This window comes from Falco peregrinus, chromosome 1, assembly GCF_023634155.1.
Source record: "Falco peregrinus isolate bFalPer1 chromosome 1, bFalPer1.pri, whole genome shotgun sequence".
NCBI lineage: Eukaryota > Metazoa > Chordata > Aves > Falconiformes > Falconidae > Falco > Falco peregrinus.
In genome coordinates this window covers 122,963,160-122,981,687 of record NC_073721.1, presented here as the reverse complement: position 1 = coordinate 122,981,687, position 18,528 = coordinate 122,963,160, and the positions used below count along the sequence as shown (strand labels likewise).

Here is an 18,528-nt window from a genome sequence, read left to right as displayed (position 1 = left end):
GCCTTCGCCCCCACGGAAACTTCGCCAGACTTCACCAGCGCCTCCCCCGTCCTTTGGTTTCCCTAGCCGGCCCCCGACCGCCATCCCGGCCTTCCGACGGCCACTTTTCCAGTCAACCGAGCCCCGGCCCGCCCTCAGCGGCTGCCCCGGGCCCGGGCCCCACCGCCAGCCCGTCCGGGCGGGGGCGGGCCGCGGCGGCGGGAGCCCGCCTCAGAGGAAGTGATGGAGACCGAGGGAGGAGGAAGAGCCGCCGCTGGTAAGAGGGGAAGGAGCGCGCTCGGGAGCTCTCCCGCGGCCAGGCCTCCTCTTCTCCCCCCGCGCCGGCCCTGCCCCGTCTCTCTCCTCACGGCGGTCGCTTCGCCTCCCTCCTGCTCCGGCCCTCACGCCGGGCCGGCCGCCTGCCCGCAGAGGCTGGACACGCTGCTGGGCTGACGCACCGCCCGCCCGGGCTGTCCGGGGGCGCCTCCTGTGCCCGCCCGCCGCCCCGAAATGGCGGGCTCCCCGCCGCCGGGCTTGCCAGGGGCGGCCAGAACGCCGCAGCACGCTCGGGCCCTTCCAGGAGAACTTTGCTCGGTGGCTTGCGGCGCTGAGCGGGCTCTGCACTGCCGTGCTCCCAGCGCCCTGCTTTCATGGGGTCGCCAGGGGCAGACGGTCTAGCCCCGACCCCCTGCACAAGGCAGGGTCAACCAGAGCTGGCCGCCACCGGGGTTTTTGCATTCTTCCCAAGGCACACTACGGGTAACTTTCCCAGATTTTAGACTAGTCCAAACCTGTCCTGAAGTAGAGGGGGCCTGGCCTGATGATTTCCATCAGCTTTGGCTCAGCAGGTGATGCCGGTGAAAGGCCTATCTCGGAGTGCCCGCTACCAGGGCATCTTCAGAGGTCTCACAGTACAGGTGCACAGCTTTGGCACTTTAATGGCCAAGTACTTGAGAACGACTAATGAGCTGAGGCAATACTGTGTAAAAAATTATTTTTTTTTTAAAGGCTACCATCTCAGGCAGTGTCAGCGAGTGTTTACCCAAACTGAGCAAGAACATGGTTTGACGAAAGCAGCGTAGTTTAACGGGCAGAAGCAGTAAACGTTGCTTCTTTACCACAGACAAATAATTAGTTGGATTATTGTGGTGTACAGATGAGATGTAAAAGACTTTCTATACTACCCTTTCTTTAAAAAGCATTCAGTAAAATTTGTTGATCATGAGCTGACTGCGGAACAGGGAAATACATGGTCTTCAGTGATGAATTTTTTGGGAAAGAAGCCACTCGCTCCTCATCTCCTTTCGGCAGAAGTTAGTTTGCTGGTGTTTCTGACAGTAGGCAAAGGGCTGCTGCCCAGCAGAGGCCAATAAAGAGAGCTCAGCCATTCAGTAAGTGCTGGACTTACACTGCTTTGAAATGAGCAAACGTTGTTAGTTTCCCAAATGGCAACACTCTTAGTGCTTGGGAAGGGAGCTGATTTTAAGACAGGTGGATCTTCTGCACATGCTCCGCCATGGATTTCCAAGGGAGTCTGGCGTGTGTAGTGTTCCTGGTTTATATTTGACTAGGAGCACTTCCAAGAATCTCTTGTTCACGCACTTGTTTGGATAAGGGCCCATTGCATCACCTCAGTTAGCTTTTGCACTGCTTTCCCTCCTGCTCTGTTTTTATACTCTTCTTTCTTAATTTGTCACGCTAGCAGGTAAATGGAGAGAAAGTGAATTTATCTTCTGAAACACATTTCAAGTTGCTGCCATTTATCTAAAGCACCTACTTCATCCCCTTCAGTAAAATAATGATGTTGTTCATTAGTTCCTCTAGCTGCTCATGGCTAAATGTGCCATAGTCAGATTGCTCTATTTTTGCCTTCCTATCAGCCACTTTGGAAAGTCAAACATTTGTAATAATGCTATTGGATTTTTTTTGGAAGACTCTGAATTCTGCTGATGTTTTTAAATAAAATATCTCTAGATGAATGGGCCTTGGTTTTTCATGTCCAAGCAAATGTTGTACTGTTGGGCACTTCAGTTAATGTCTGTGGTTTTCCCCTGAGTTTTTCATTACTCTGACATTGAATGTTTAGGACAGTTCTTCTATCCCCTTCCTCTTTTAGGACAGCTGCTGTTGTTTTTAGGTATTGTCCAAGTTTTGGCTTAGTTGTTTAATTGTATATACTTATGTTTAAAATAATTATGGAACAGTTGGCAAAAGGCTGAGTATACACCACACTTTAAGAGCATATGAGTGTCCACCATTAGCTCTTCTTGTGCAAATGATGCTTTTCAGTTTATGTTGTAATTGAGATGCTACAACTAGATCTTGAGGTCTTTTCCTGTAACTGTTTCTCACAGGGCAAGATTGCTTATACTTCCAGGTTTCTAAGCCCCTTAATAGGCCTAGGCAAATGTTACCATTAAGAAGCAGGCCAGCTGTTGACCTAGAACTTGAGGTTCTTGTTTTCAATTCCACCTTGTCACAAGTTCTTTTTCTCTTAAGAACACTCTGAAAGTCAGATTTGTATGTGAAGGACGTTCAGTGAGTAACAAACGTATGTGTGACTTCTGGAGCCTGAGAAATAGTTACCAGATGAGAAACCTGTATGTCTAGTTTAAAAATTGCATTAATGAAGCCTTAAATTTCCATCTGTCTCTCTAGGAAGATGGAAATCTCCCTGCCCTCTGTGGAATCCATGTTAAATCAATTTACAGGCATGGGGTCAGCAGCCTGGAAGGTAGAACCACAAAATTCAGGTAGCATGTAGGAGCTATGTATCATGAATATGGTCCCCACATCTGGAAAAGCTACTCATCTGAGATGGGGCTTATCAACAAGCATACTGCTTCAGTATAACTAAAATATCCTGTATGGAACAGGTAGAATTTTACTCACGCTGAGGAGTTATAACCTCCTTGCTTTCCATGTTCCAGGTAAGGCAAGTTATTGAAACCTTGCTTTTTTTAACATAAGTAGTTAGGTTCTAGAAGGAAAGAAAACAGGAAACAAAATCCTAACTACTTCCCTCAAAGGAAAAATACAGTCCAAAACCCAGCAAACAAACCTGAGTCTTTTTGCATAACAGCATTGCAGTGAATACACTCCTTCCCTTGGGGGAAAGTACGAGAAAACAAACACCACAAGAGAAAGTCTAGCCAGTTTAAATTTGCAAGTGGGAGGTGTGCAGACATTATGCTTGTATGTTATAAGAACCTATATAGAGCAGCCTGGTATGTATTTTCCACGTTGTATAATGGTTGCATACTGAGAGACTCCCGAACGCTTTGCACGGCAATTCACAATTCTGGTGTGTTGTCTTTGCAAAGTGATTGGCAGACCCTCAGGTTGCACGTATCTGAAGTAAACCATGTCCCGCTCAGCTACTGAGAGGTCTGTGGATGCTTAAAAACGTTGTGTTCGTAACCTTTGAAACTGCTGTCTGGTGGCTGGTCTTTATAGTATTACTGACAACAGATGGCAAATGGCTCCGCTGATGTAATTCTTGCTAGTGTTTCATTCCTGTGAAGTTGCAGAGTTTCAAAATCTCAGAAGGTGCCTCCATATTTTTTCTGCATAATGATTTCAAGCCAAACTAAATAAAAACATTTTATATTATTCAAATTCCCATGGTGTCATGTGACATTTTTGTAATGATTGCCTTGCAGCAGTTTTAGATAAGTGCACGTTTGGTAGCAATTTAAGGCCTGTGTCCTTTAAGTAATGCTTATTAGTACGTAACAGATGCCGTTTAGAAACATTATGCCTTTTAATAGGTTCTGCTTTTAGACTGCATGTTCTCATTCCAGGCAGACTGTGGATCAGGCAAGCTTGGAGGTATGCTGTCGTTTATGCAAAGCCTAAGTCAATTTTCTGCTCTGAAGTCAAGCCATGTGTTTTTCCTTGTTTCTTCCATTCTGGTCATAGCTGCCTTGCTGTGTTTTTCTCCCTGGTCAAATCTTTGGCTGATTGTCAAGCCATTACAATCAAAATCTTTTGCATTTTTAACCACCACCAGTGGTTTCTTTTGTCCTTACAGAAGAACCTGTGTAAGCTGAATTTGAACACTCTCAGCTCTTACTGTCAAGAGCACAACAAGCAAAGAGTTAGTCTTCTGTTGCCAGCCTGTCCTTCCTTCTCTGCTTCTTCTTTCTCCCCAAAGGAGAAAAAGGGAAAAGCAAAGCCATGCTGATTTTGGAGCACCCTCAAAGACATGTAGAATAGCTGACACAACAGCACAAACAAGAGATGTTTACATACTTCCTCCACTACTTGCAGCCTTTTATTAAAGTGAGGTCTGAGACAGGCTAAGAGACTTCTGATAGCTAGTGCAGGTGATGTATTAATTTGCAGCCACATAATAAACTTAGCAAAGTTGAAATTACTGGGGGAAGGGATTTTTTTGTTGTTGTTTCTTTTTTTTCCTTTTTTTTCTCAAACTAGTTGCTTTATTTGGAGATTATTCTGGCTGTACAAATTGCTTCTTGCAAGTAATTTGGAGAAAGGCTGCTGGGCTTTTTTAGGCAGACTTATGCACTCTGCTGGTGGGAGCATTTGCAACTCAAATTATGTGGTATCTGAAACTGGTATCCCTGAAAATCTAGACAGTTGTCTCGTATTTTCATCACTACTTCATTTGTCTGGGGAATATTGTCTTTTCTGGCAGGAAACCAGGGCTTTCAGGTACTCTTGGTATGCCACACACTGCTGTAGTTTGTATGACATGAAGATAAAGGCCGTGTTTAGTGCGGCCTTAGGTTTCTCCACCTTTTGAATATGGTAGTAACAAGGAAATGTATTTCTTGTGGTACTTAAATACTGGCCCTGGTGCCAGATTGTGACAGCGGATGTTTCAGTAATAATTTCAAATGCTCCTTGATCTTAAAATACAGCTGTTTTCTGAAACTGTCCTGTCAGTCTGTCTGGCTTCTCCCTATGGAGTGAAATCATCTTTATGCTAGACCATTTGCCAAACTCAGTTGTCATTTCCTGCCATTTCACTATTCCTTGTCTGTTGCTGTGAGTGATATTGTCTTCCTCTTTTCCCTTAAGTTGTAGGATGACTTCTGACCAGTGCATCCTCCTTTCTGTCTTCCGTCTTTATAAAGGATTGAATTACCACTATCTGCATTTGAACTTGTGATTCGTAAAAGCTCAGCTGCTGTTCACAGAATCTTTTCTGTCAATTTCCTTTCAAATCAGTCTCTTTGAATAATGAGAAACTTCTGTGATGTATTTCAGTGTCATTCAGGGCCTCCCATTTCTTCTTTGCTTAAATTTGAAGAGTCAGACTTTAATTTGAGGTCGCACCTGGACTATGAACTTCTTCTGGCATAGCTATTTTGGCTATGGATATGATGAAGTGAGATGTAGCACTGACATAACTAACTGTTGGAAAAAGCCCCTGATATGGACACAGTTGTTCTGGAAAACTTGCATATTTCTCTTGTATATTTTATTTTGTTTAGGGGGTAGACAAATAATTAAGCTGTCAAATTTAGATTTTTGTCTTACCTAATCAAGAAAATCCTTACCGCTGCCTCCAGTAGTTGATGTTGGACTTTTCCAGGAACATTTCTACCCATTTCTTGGTTGTATGAAAACCAGTACACGTTAAGAACTCAATTCTGATGTTCACAGGTTCAGAGGTAATAGCAGCAATCCCACTGAATCAATGGAATTTCTTTGATGAAAACCTGATGTGAACAGGAACCTTAAAGCCTTAATTAATTACAAACCTGAATATCCCTTTTCTTTAGGACTATATCTTCTCTTAATTATGGTGTAAGTGTCCTCCTTTTTTATATCTAAGCTCTGTGAAAAAGAGGGTTAAATGTGCGGAAGTATGAATTCCTGGTATGTCATAGTTACAGCTGGTAGCACTTCCATGGTTTAACAGTATGCTACAGTTTTTATTTATAAAGTCTGTTTCCGGGCCATAATACCTCAGCTTTTTTCAATTACATTAGATTAGAACTTTGCAAAGTTCTATGCAAAACATGCCAGTCCAGATGTGCGTTCTGTGTATAATAGGACAGGGGATAGCCTGTTTACACTGATGTATTTTAATTTATCTGTACTATGAGTTGGGTGTGGCTTTATTTTTGTAAGTGACGGAGGCAAAGTGGGTATAGTTGGAACCTGTTTGCTGAAACTTTCAGTACAGGAGTACTGCAGGATAGAGTGGGGGAAATATCCCTTCAATATGCACTTGCCATTATGTGATTCTTTCAATATGCACTTGCTTTTCTAGCTTTGAAAACACTTTAAATAATGTGGTTTCATCTAGGTATTTTTCCAAAAAGAGCTAAATCATTAAATAAATTAACTCCCATTTTTGTTTTAGTTCCCCCCCCCCATTTCATAAGGTGTGGATTATTTTAAGTTTTGGAAAACAAGTAACGTGTTTTATAGACCCTGGTCATAGGAGATTCTGAGGGCCTTCAGAGCTCATTGAAGCAAGTGGAAATTGAAGGTGTTTGACATTTTTCAGAGTTAGGCTTGTCTAGTCTCTGCCTTTGCTCATCTATGTTCTTCTAAATATATACGTATACCTCAAGCTTTTTTCTTCCCTTTTCTGAAATGAGTAGAAAAAATGTGTTAGGGGGAATGGGATGGCTAATATGGTAGCATCCTGCATTTGAGATGCCTGACATTTGGTCTGCCCTTCATTCGAGTGACAGAATTTGTAGTGATGACATGTATAGCTACAGCTAAACTCATCTGTTTAATCTGTTTGGTTTCTTAATTGGGAATGGGATTAGGATTATTTATTTGCCTTCTGCCTTCATTTATTGATTCCACAGCAGAAAATTATTTACAGGCAGAAACTTGTATTTAGTTTGTCTTCTAAAACTCTTATTGCCGTTTGAATTGTGATAGTATAAGTGATAGATAGAATAGTAAATGGTACACAAATGGCATCTTTGGATTGAAACGTAGAAACCTGTTAACACTAATGCATTGTTTTTGTCCTTTATTTCAAGAGTGATTGCTCTATTAGTAATGGTGAAAAGCAATGCAGTGGGGAAGAACATTGTTTTCATTAATGTTGTACAGCTTGTGGTTAAGAGCTGCCTTGTTGCGTTGGACAGACACCACACCACAGCATTTGCCCACTAGTTCCATTGCCACCACACATTATGATACTGAAGTTTCACTTACACTAGAACCTGGGGTTTTAACATGTACTTGCTCAATTAAATTCAGGACATGAGAGACGGGTTCTGCATGTACTCCCAGGAACGTGCCAAAGACCTCTTCCTTCCTTTGAAAGGTTAAACAAATATGGTTGCCTAATGATAACCACATGCATAGAGTTGTTCAAGCTCATTGGAAGGAAAGAAGAGTTGATGTAAAGCACTGCTGTTAAACACAGAGCTTCCATTCCTGTGAGAGGGTAATGGAAAGCACTTTTGTTGTATGTGCACGATTTAGAAGGGCAGAAGAAGTTGTCTTTAGATCCTAGGCACTGTCGTGGTTGTGCTGCCATAGTGTGGCAGTGAATTCCACAGGGGAACAGAGAACGATTCGTGTTTTATGACTTCTTTGTCTTTTTATGTTGTGACTTCAGAGGCACTGATAAGGAAAAAAACATCACACCCTTTTGAAGTGGTAGATAAGGCATACGCTTAACTGATAAGAAACCAGACAGAAGATGAAGTGATTTGTTGGGAGCCACAAAAGCACACCTGTGTTGAGAATAAATCTTAGGAGTTCTGGTCTCAGTTGCCTGGTTTGGTTACAAAAATGCTCCTTCCTAAATATTGACATGATATACTGTCATTTTGTTTTGGTACCTGCTTGTCTCATATTGCAAAGTGGGTTTTGATTTAAAAAAAAAAAGGGGGGGGGGGGGCGGGGGGGAAGGGGAGTAGTTCTTGGACAAAAAAACCTCACAATGCTGTAAGAAACACTTAAAACCTGCTGAAATTTTGTTTGTTTGTTTTAAATTGTGAAATATATTGGCATGAAAATAAAAGTAAATAAAACTAGTACTGCTATTTGCAAGCATTAGAAATGGCAAAACAATAAGAAGTAATGAAATTTGAAAGTTAGAAATGTTAATTTCTTTTTATCTACCTTGTTTCTGGACCACTAGAAATCAGGCTTAAGTATTTTTCATATTTTTACATGTAAAATTATACACAGATTTACACAAATGTACAACGATACACATTCCAGATACAAATCCTGTGGTGACTGATGTCTCTTCTGTAAACATACAATTCTTAATGGATGTGTGTAGTATCATTCTCTGTGTTTGTAGAACATGAAAAAGTAGTTGTAGGATAAATGATTAATTCACTTCAGACGTAACACTTTTCATGCTTCATCTGTGGTGAGGTTGATGTATTTTGCTTTGCAATCTGGCTGCATTCTAAACGTCCTTACAAATCTCTGAAATGGGCTTTTCAACAAGTCTTTCCTGGGAGTACCAGGAATACCTCAATGCATCTTAATCAACCCAGTGGTGTATCTAGTCTGAAAAAACTGCATCACCAACTTTGATGGTTAAAGGAAATAGTATTAATAAGCTACACATGAATGCAGGAATAGAAAATCTTGACAGTGAAAGCAGGTATCACTTGTTTAATAAATTGTGCATTGGCTTCATGGTCATAAAGAACTTAAGTATATTGGCGGTACATACTCATTTGAAACTTAAATGAGCATTTAAACCATCTTTACAAAGAGACAGAGTTGATTGTCCCAGGTTGTAACTGGTTTGTTAGATAATGGCAAAATAGTAAAACTAATACATAGGTACTAAAATGATTAGTCTAGTGAAAGAGAGCTGGGGGGGATATAATGACTATTTGAATTGCTGTAGCATTATATTAATAAGTGTGGCTATCCATAAGCTGGTAAATTATTTCTATTATGGCACAGGGTTTAGTTGCAGAGGCTATAGAAAGATCACCAAAAAGAACCTTCAGAATATCTGATTAGATTGAAGCATGTCGTTTGCCTTTGGCCTTTACAGCAGTCTGTAGTTTCACTTGTGGAATTTCACATACAAGTGTGTCCACCATGTGTTTTCTGTTGTATTGAGAATAAATTCTTTTGCCCACAGAAAAATATTTCCTGCTCGCTATAACTGATAGAATGAAATTCTTGCTGAATCTGTAATGATGTGGGTCTGTCTCTAATCTACAAAAATTAGTTTCTAGTTTAAGGTAGAATATTGTCTTCTATTTTGTGATTGCATTTGTTCTTTATCTACCTGATGCAGAACATAAGTATGTTAATCAGATCTATCTGGATTCCCACATACTGATCTTTTTGGACCTTAAGTGAAGTAAACTTTGTCTGACTTTTACCTCTCAAGAGGAATATTTGTCCCCTTCATGAAACCACCATAAAACTCATCTCTCTCTTCTAGAGAAGATCAGAAGTGGAATAGCAGTGGGTTTAAAAAAAGCTGACTTTAGGGATCTGGACTGACACAGGGGCCTTGGTGTATGCCTTCTTGGCAGAGCTGCGTGATGTTCTATGAGGTACCTATAGGTGCTGGAGGGTAGTACCTCATAAAGATGACTGAATTGTATGGGCAGTGGCTGCTTGTTTGTATAGCTAGTTTTAGCTGTCACATTTCATTTGAGAAATCAGATTCTTAGTGCAAATTGATGACAGATCACGAGAGTGAGAGGAGACGCACTAACACATCCTTGCTTGAGAATGTGGCCCAGACTGCTCCATGGAAACAAAAGAGAGGAGAAGCAGAAGCAGTGTTAGTTTTTGCTTTAAAATCTATTCTCTATGCTTGAAATAGAAATATGCCCAGTAAGATTTCTCCTTTATTTATCTCTAGGTAAGTTTTTTTCACTGGAATTGCATACAAATCCTCCTCCTTTGCCCTGGATGCTGGTGCCCAGTGAAAGACCTTCTGGTGCCTGTCTTCATTGTCACTGCTGCTGTAGAATCCACCTAGATGATGTCTTGACCTTGTTTCCCAGCTTTGGCTATTTAAGATGTCAGCCACTTCAGCACGAATGTCAGGAATCCCTCTAATGCAGTAGGCCTCCCGTTCTAAATTTACTCTCCTTAGGGTTTATGGCCCCTCCTCTGTGGCTGCAGCAAGAGGCCCCCTTTTTATGACTCCCCCCTCCTGCTCCCCTTTGCTCCCACCCTCCCTCCCTCCCTCCCGCAGACGGTAACCCTTTGTGCACATCGCCTGTTTGAAAGAAGTGCTCGCTGGGTGTCTAGCAGATTGGCTGCCACAATGTGCTCTTTTGTTGCCGCTAGGTAAGATGAAATTTGAATGAAATGCTGTAATTCAAATGAGGTTAAAAGGCTGTTCTTGAAAGTTTGCAGTTTTGGTATCACAAGATGCTGACAGGGGCCTCGGACTACAGCACTCACAGAAGAATAGCACTGCTTGTCTTTTAAAGTGAAGTTAACAGATTATTTTGCATTTGATTTTGGAACCTTTAAAACATCCTGTTAGCCAGCAATAATTATCATTGTAGTCAAATGCCTAGTAACAATAGTTACGGGTAGACTTTGTCGAGGGGTTTGTTTGTTTGTTTGTTTCTGTATACACAAAAAAGATAAAAGGGCATATACAGGAGGGCAAATATAATTTCGTCACTTTGTACTGGGGAAAACTCGGAAACACATTAGTTAACGTCAAAAAAATTTCGAAGTGATTTTTCTCCTGCTTATGGCAGCAGAACAGTATTAGTCTTACGTGCATGTGGGTGCAAGTTTTGGAGGGATGTTCCCAAAAGCTAGCCTTAGCACAACTGACTTCTTGAGGACACTCCAGGACACCTAAAGTTAGGCTTCTTCTCTGTATTGTCCCTAAAAGAACCTCACTCTCACACTTTTCCCCGCCTCCCTTATGTATAGAAGCCAAGACAGGTTTGGGATATGTGCTCCTAGCTCACATTTCAGAGTGTTACACAGGAAAAACAAGTTAACTGAAAGTCTAAAAGCATTTTGTAGAGAAAAAATTACTTCTGTGGAAAGCTGTATTAATGGAAAGTTGATCAGAAGTTTTCTCTTAATGGTTCTTTATTTAATCTGTAATGTTATTTCATCCTTCAAATGGTCACTGTTACCTTAGAAGACAAGCATATTATGTACCAGAAAGTTAGTGTAACTTTGAAGGCACTAGTTGTTTTGTTCAGTGAGGAGAAAACATGATTGTGCTTATTAAGTTGCTTTGGCTTAACAGTGGCAGGATGCAGCCTTGTAAGCAGCCTTGTAAACAGCCATCTCATGAATAGTATTTATTAGCATGGCAAATGTTTTTCTTTGTGCTAAACTTAAGTCTTACATGCTGCTCTTTTGCAAAGAATTAATTTACTAGTAAATTTACTGCAGTAAACTACTGAAGTTTTTAATAATAATCTTTACTTTCTTTCCCTTATATGGCTTCTTTGCTTGGTGGTGTTACATAGCACGCTCGGGAAGGCTGCTGCAGAAGAAAACTGCCACTGCTAAGTACTGGCTGGGATTTTATTGTGTGACTCAACTTGCCAGTGTTGCAATGCTGTTTTCTCTCCCATTTTGTCACATGCAAACACACTATGAAAACCATTTAGAGAGTAACTTCTGTTCAGCATTCTGAGTACATAGCTTTGCTGTCAAGCCTCAGGATGTGAGCTGATTGCCTGCAAAGGGCAGGAAAAGAGTGTTTAAAGCATTTTAAGCAGTGCTGGGTGGTGGTGAATTATCAGTTCTAGTTTCTTACCCTTTTGCTGAGGAATCAGATACCGATCACAGCCAGAGAAATGGTGGCACCGTGGGTGAATATTCTGACCTGGTACTGCAAATCCCATGCTACTTTTACATGGTAAGGTATCATTTTCAATATGGTACTTTTATGATTCATAGTTTCTGAATCTTAATACAGACAGTTCTTGAAATGGCCCTCATAGGACTGTTCATTGTCTCAGCTGTTTACTTGGCACTTAGTATCAATGCAGTTATCTCACATTAAACTTGGGTCACAGGAGCAGCCATGTGAGAGCAAGCTATGATTAAAAATTGAGCATTCAGAATAAGATTCCAACTGTAGCAATGTGGTAGCAGATTTAGTCCTCAGTTCCGGCCTCACAAGCGTTCCAAGTGTAGCTTGTTGATTGAAAGCCTCTTAAATTGAAACTGTTTCTTTCCTATGATAGAAGACTGGCAGAAGCGTATTTAGACTGTGAACCCATTTCTTCAGATGTTCTTTACCTTGAGCTGGTGATGAACCACCAATGAATCTGGGTTGTTATATCGGAAGGAGGTTGCTTGGTTCCTCATGAGCACCAAGTTGGACTTTGCGTTTAGGTAACAGGCATCAGATGTATGTAATTTTTGTTTCCATGCAATTAACAAATAGCTTGCGTGAATACCCTTCAGCATAGAGTCACATGGATTAAAAGTTAGGTTGCATAAAAGATGATGATTACTATTTTGGGAACTCTTATGTAGGTAAATATTTTAATATTTTTTGTATTATTTCATTGTTTTGAAAGTGCCCAATTGAAGTTACTTAAAAAAGAAAAAACTAATGATATACAACAGATTGCGGACTGACCCATGAAAGGGCAGTCTTCCAAGTAAGAGTGGAAGCTTTGGAATTCTTTTCCTGTTATCTTTCTGGACAGTACTAAAACTCGGGCTCTGTTTTGAAGAAGCATTTTTACTCTTGCAGCTTTAAAGCAATTTACTTACACCTAAAGAAATTTGAGACTGTCCTTGTTCAATTCGAAGGACACAAATGTGATTTGATGTTGTCATGGTTCTACTTTGTAAAATTGCATTGCAAGAGGTAAATAACATATAGATGACTTTTTAGCAGCCTTACTATTTTAAACTAGGATTATACAAAAGGATCTAATGGGAACAATAAGGGCCCAACTACACCAAGCATCTGCTGGGGAAATAGAGGTTTTAAAGCTTATGTTTTCTTAGTTCATTCAAAAAGTAAATCTATCTTGTGTTTTGTTTTAACTACAGGTTGCCTTTACTTGGTAGATACGTTAGCGGGAGATCCAGAGGTTCTGCAAGTAGATGCTGAAACGTACTATGAAAAACTCTTGAAGAAATCATTGTCCATTCATGATGTTTTTTTGAGCCCTGGAGGAGAAAAGGTAGTAGGCTGATGTTTTTCATACCGCAAGTTAGATACTTGCCAACTAGTTTGTTGGTTGTGTTCATAAGTCTGTCTGTGAATAGGGGTAAACTGGTGTGGCCAGATTAGAAATCTCCTAAAATCAGCAAATTCTGCATTATTTCCAATAGTTTGCATTCTACAAATGAGAGATAAGCTTAAACTACAAGTCTAAAACCTTCTGAGTGTGGATGAGGGTTTGAAGTACTTAGCTGAACTTCGCATCTTGATCTGCTTCCTTATAGGACTGGATCAAGAATGAATTTGATAGACCTTTATACCATGGTGCAGCTCTATATTCTGCCTCTACTGCACAGTTTACACACAGGTATTATGATATAGTTTATCTTTTGTTTCCATTCTTTCCAATACTTATGCTGACAATTTTGAATATGGGTTCTCCCAAAGGAATTCTGATCAGATGTGATTAATAGATGGTATAGATACTGTAGGTGCCAAAGCTTTAGGATCCATTCCTAAGCCACCTGGGTGGAATGCATTGGAGATGACTGAGCAGGCCTATTAAAAATTCTAACTTCAGTCAACCAATGAAACTTTGCATTCTGGGCATTTTCTAGATCATAAAACGTGTACTGGGCTAACTGTTACTGTACTATCAAACCAGTAAGTTAATTAGTTGGAATATGGTGGCTTTTCTACAATTTAGGAAAATAATATGCAGTAGTTTCCAGAAAAATGTGTTTCAGGTGGGTAGCTTAATCTTTGAGCCATGAATGTAACCAGCTTTAAATACTCTTTTAATGCCCTCTAGTGGGCCAGGTAGGGTTAAATACGAACAAACCTGAAAATGCAGAGGTCCCCCCAGTTTAGGGCTTCTGTGCCCTTACCTCAGCCTTTCAGGCTTGGTTGTACTTTTAGAGGCTCATTTACTGTTCCTTTAGAAGGGAGAGTAAGTTAAAATCCCAAGCAGTCCTATGCGTATTTCTGCAATAGCTAGACATAGTGAGATCCGTTCAAGGTGGACTTCTGCCTTTTGATTCAGAACTGTCTTTTGTGGCTTGTCATCAGACCTTAAATATATCACATGACTGATTTGAGTCTCATAGCAACACGTTTCCCTTTGCATTCATTTAATTCAGGGCTAATCTAATCTGCAGTCAGACAGCTAGTCAAGGACATAAGTAATGGTAATGTTCTTGCTGTATTGTTTTTTTCCTTATGCTCTATAATAAGTAGTTCAAAGAATGTTGATATTTTGTAATTAAAAATAAAATAAGATAGAGCTCCCATCCACAGTGAACATCTCAGCTAATAATCTCTATTGTATGCCCACACCCTGAAGGATGAGGATTTTGGTGTTTGAATAACCGCTGTGGTTACCAGGCTTTTTTTTTTTTTTTTTTTTTTTTTTCTCTGTGCATCTGAATTAAAGGAGGTTTCAAGTGGCAGGATCAGCAGCCGTGAATAATTATTTAGCAAGTGTTAAGTGGCTGTCATCCCACTTGCTCCAGTCACAGAACTTCTTCTTGGTCAAGCCTTCAGTACACAAATAGCAAGGATTATTGCAAGTCGGGATGGAAGCACATTGGCAGCATTCATACACAGAAAGCTATACTTGGCTTGTTGTTAGCACCTGTGAAAGTGCACATTACCTTATAAAACAAAGTAACAACCATAGCAGTATTGGAAATAGTACTGCCCTTTTCATTACAGTAATGCTCCCAGGTGACGTGATGACATCAGTGCTGTTATATTTGAAGCATGCAAAGAATGACTGGATCCCTAGAACATACTGAGATTTCGGAAAGCTCATGAATACAGATTTCAGGCAGTTTTCAGCTTTTTTTCCTGCAGTCCAGTGTTTGCATAGATGATCCCAGGATTCTGGCACTCAAACTAGTGAACACTGTTTTCAACTTAAAGTTGTTATCTTGTATAATCCATATTCATACTACTCCTTCCATGCACCAAGAAATATTAAATGTATCACATGACTGATTTGAGTTTCATAGCAAACTGACAAATGGGTGCAATTAGAGAGAGAGGCACACCCACACATATACAATGGACCAGATTTTTGAAAGTACAGTACATACTGTGCTAAATTATGCACGCTCTTTGCCTGTACCTAAACTTACATGAGAGCATTTGCAATATTCATATGGAAATCGTAATCTCTATGCATATAGAACTGTTTGAGCACAGTAATTTTGTGTTTATGTGTCACATCATTTAGAAGTTTAGTCTAAGACAGAGCATGAGAGCTGCATTTTGATTTTAGCTTTGCCTTCAACATTAACCACCTTGTGCCAATTATCTACCCTCCCTGTGCCTCACAGATAAACTGCCCAGGCACTGCCCTAATGCTTTGATACTCCCTGTACCCTGAGGCTTAATTCATTGTTTGCAAAACACCACAAGTACTCAGCTGGACAATGCTGTAAGAAGTGCAAGTTGTATTTGTTTTTATTTGATGTGTCTCCTCTTTCGTAACACCATTTGTCTGCGTGTAACAGTGTTCAAAGCTAGGTTATGTACTAATCATAGTAAGTTGGCATTAAGGTCTTCACTACGGTAGCTTGATTTCTTTTAAAATAACATTACTTACTGATAATATTAGAATATTAGGTATGTTTCAGTGCCTCAAAGTCCAGGACTGAGAGGGTGTTGTGCTAAGCTTACACCATGTATGTTAGTAAAACACATCATAAGTGCGTGTAATACATGAAATACTTCTCATGTGCTCTGCAGTACAAAACAGCTTATTTGTTTTCTAGGTTAAACTTGAAGATTCCTGTGTGTGTTTTGTCCCCCTCTACCGAAATAATCCTACTCGCAAACTGTTGCTGTTAACTGATCCAAAGGATAAGAAGACAGGTTAGAATTGATCAAAACATTTTGAAATTTGAGTAGTTGTACTTTGTTTACTTTTAAGATGGTCTGCTTGTTTGTATTTAAATATTTTGGGTTTTGTATTGAGTATGAAGTGGATTCAGTTTACCTGTCAGGATTTGTGTTGGTGGGTTACTGATTGGAAGGGAGGATCGACAATCAGGGCTTTTAAATTCTGTGCATAATTCTCTGCTGGTAGCTGAAAAATCACCTTGGGTAAATCAGCTATTCTTTCTGAGTTTGTTCAATGGGGTAGTATTTTGCTAGTTCGGGATGATGAGAAATTTAATGCATTATAATTTGGACAGAATTCTGAAATCCTTAAACAAGAGGAAATATATATGTGAAATTGTATTAGGTCTTACTGATTCTTATTCATATTATTTTTACTTTTTGATATCTTCTTCAGTCCCAGGTTTAGTTGCCTCCTATTTCCAGTACTGGTGTGTGAGGGGTAAATTTGGAGTGATACCCTACCCAGCAATTGAGTTAAATCCATTTTGTTTGGCAGTTTTCCCAATATATTCTTTAAACTCCACCAGCTTTGCCTTGCTTACTGCTAGTAATGCTGGTTTTTTCCTATTACAGCCTTGTGTCAGCCTGACAGGGATACACTACAATTGTGTTACTGGCAGTAGAAGTCAGCATGTGCTTACTTTTGTTTCTGTTTCACGAGTCATTGCTTAGAGTATCAACACGTTTTAAAGATTTGATCAATAATTGTGCCTAAGTTTTATCTTACTGCTATCAATCAGGATCTTCAGACACAGCCTGATTTCTTCCTACTTACACTCTTAGGCAAAGACTCTTCCAGTGTCTTTGACTATGGAATGTGAAAAAATGCAATGTAAAACAAGTAATAATTCTTGATAGCCCTGTCATTGACAGGAGACTTGACTCCATGTTGCATAGTACTAAAAGCCCACATTGTGACCCACCTAAATTCAGTGAGGTGTGTTGGAACTGTTGTGAAGCAATGAGTTACAGAATTTTTGGAACATCTATGACAAAGACATGAACCTATGCATTGACCCATTGTGTCAGGGAATACAGAATACACAAAACCTTTTAAACTTTCAGCTTCCAAATGAGGCAGCAAATTAATGACATCTGTCATTAAAAACTTAATTTTTTTTTTTAAAGGATAAGCTATAAATTATGCCTGAAAGGCTTTAATAGCCAATATTCTTAACAATACAACAAAGGCAAGGAAAGAAGTTTAGCACTCTGTGTTTGGTTCTAAAGTGTGTCAGGTACCGATGTTACACTCCTAGTGTAAGTAATGTTCATTGTTCAGTACAAACCCTGTAATGAGGCAATTTCTTTTGAGAACAAAAAACAGATTAAAATAATCTGTGGTTAGAGGTGAACTCTGCGGTTTTCCAGCTCCTTTTACATACAGTTTCAATTGGATGTTTGTTAGCGGGTTGTGATTCACATAGTTGAAGGTAGGAGACCTTTCCAAGTTACAAGTGTAGTCAAGACTTTCTGGTCTGTCTAAAACTATTAATGTAGCATTACTTTCCTGACATTAATTTATATATTCCATTAACATTTTTTCTGAAGAGAGATAGGTACAGTGTGATAAAGGAGGGAAGCGTCTATGAATGCAGTTGTATGTTCACAGGAATGTAGTGGAAAACTGCATTTAGTTTAGACTGCGCAAGAGGAATGGGGATCTGCAGCAACTTCAAAATGCAAATGCAAAAATTAAGAATTATTAAATAAATGCAGGTGAAAGTGCATTTAGCACAAATCTTCAGTTAAATGATCTAATAGTATTAGGAACAACAAGTATTAATGAGATACATGTTCACAAGGAGAAAATGATTTCCCACAGGAACAAGTCAAACAAGTCCACATTGGAGCCTAAATTATATGATAGCTATCTACATTAAAAGCTTAAAGCTAGCAGAATAAACATCTTATTATATTATAAATAATATAATTTATATTATAACAGACTGACTGACTACTGTGACCCCCTCGCAAAACTTCAGCTTGAGTCACCAGCTCATAGTCACAGAAACAGTCTCACACGGATCAGTAAATCTAGTTATTTAAGTAAGGCCTACATCCACTGGCTTTTAGTATTTCCTTTAAAAAGCATGATTTAAAAGATTTTACTAAAAGTTCTTTGTTTGTGGATTTTATATGCTATAAACATGTGGCCAGCCTTCCTACACACATCAAATTTGACTGATGTGATTTTTTTCTTTAGATCTAGAGTTTTAATAAATTTTCATTACTTATCTAAAGTCTGCTGGTGTGTATACATACCTATACATATGGGCATATACGTTTGAAGTATTTTGTCCAAATATTTTTCCCACAGATTTGGAATTGACTCTTAAGGCAGGAGACTGTTAATGTGGCAAAGTCCATGTGGATTTGCTTGCCTATATGACCTTTTGTTCTGACCAGTAAACAGATCAAATTGTTTCAAAACTAATTCCTTCACAGAAAAGCAGTATTTATTAACTCAGTCATTGTTACTCAAGGACATGGGCAGAAAGTTGAAACACTAAGCAGGTTGCATGACTTCTTTTTTTTTTTTTTTTTCTTCCCTTGAGCTTTACACTTTTCTTGTG

The 18,528-nt window shown here is 39.6% G+C and overlaps 1 protein-coding gene across 2 annotated transcripts in view; it reads left to right on the top strand.

Moving 5' to 3' along the window:
- Positions 1-83: 83 nt before the first annotated feature.
- Positions 84-18,528, top strand: part of FAM169BP (Protein FAM169B) — a 40,283-nt gene continuing 21,838 nt past the window's right edge. Inside the window, exons 1-3 of one of the 2 annotated variants that reach the window (XM_055814267.1) lie at positions 84-256; positions 12,931-13,064; positions 15,823-15,922. In XM_055814267.1, coding sequence (XP_055670242.1) covers positions 223-256; positions 12,931-13,064; positions 15,823-15,922 — 268 coding nt within the window. In that variant the 5' untranslated portion in view covers positions 84-222. Of the gene's footprint in view, positions 257-11,545; positions 11,777-12,930; positions 13,065-15,822; positions 15,923-18,528 lie in introns of those variants that run through there. The other variant, XM_027793972.2, reaches the window with a different exon arrangement.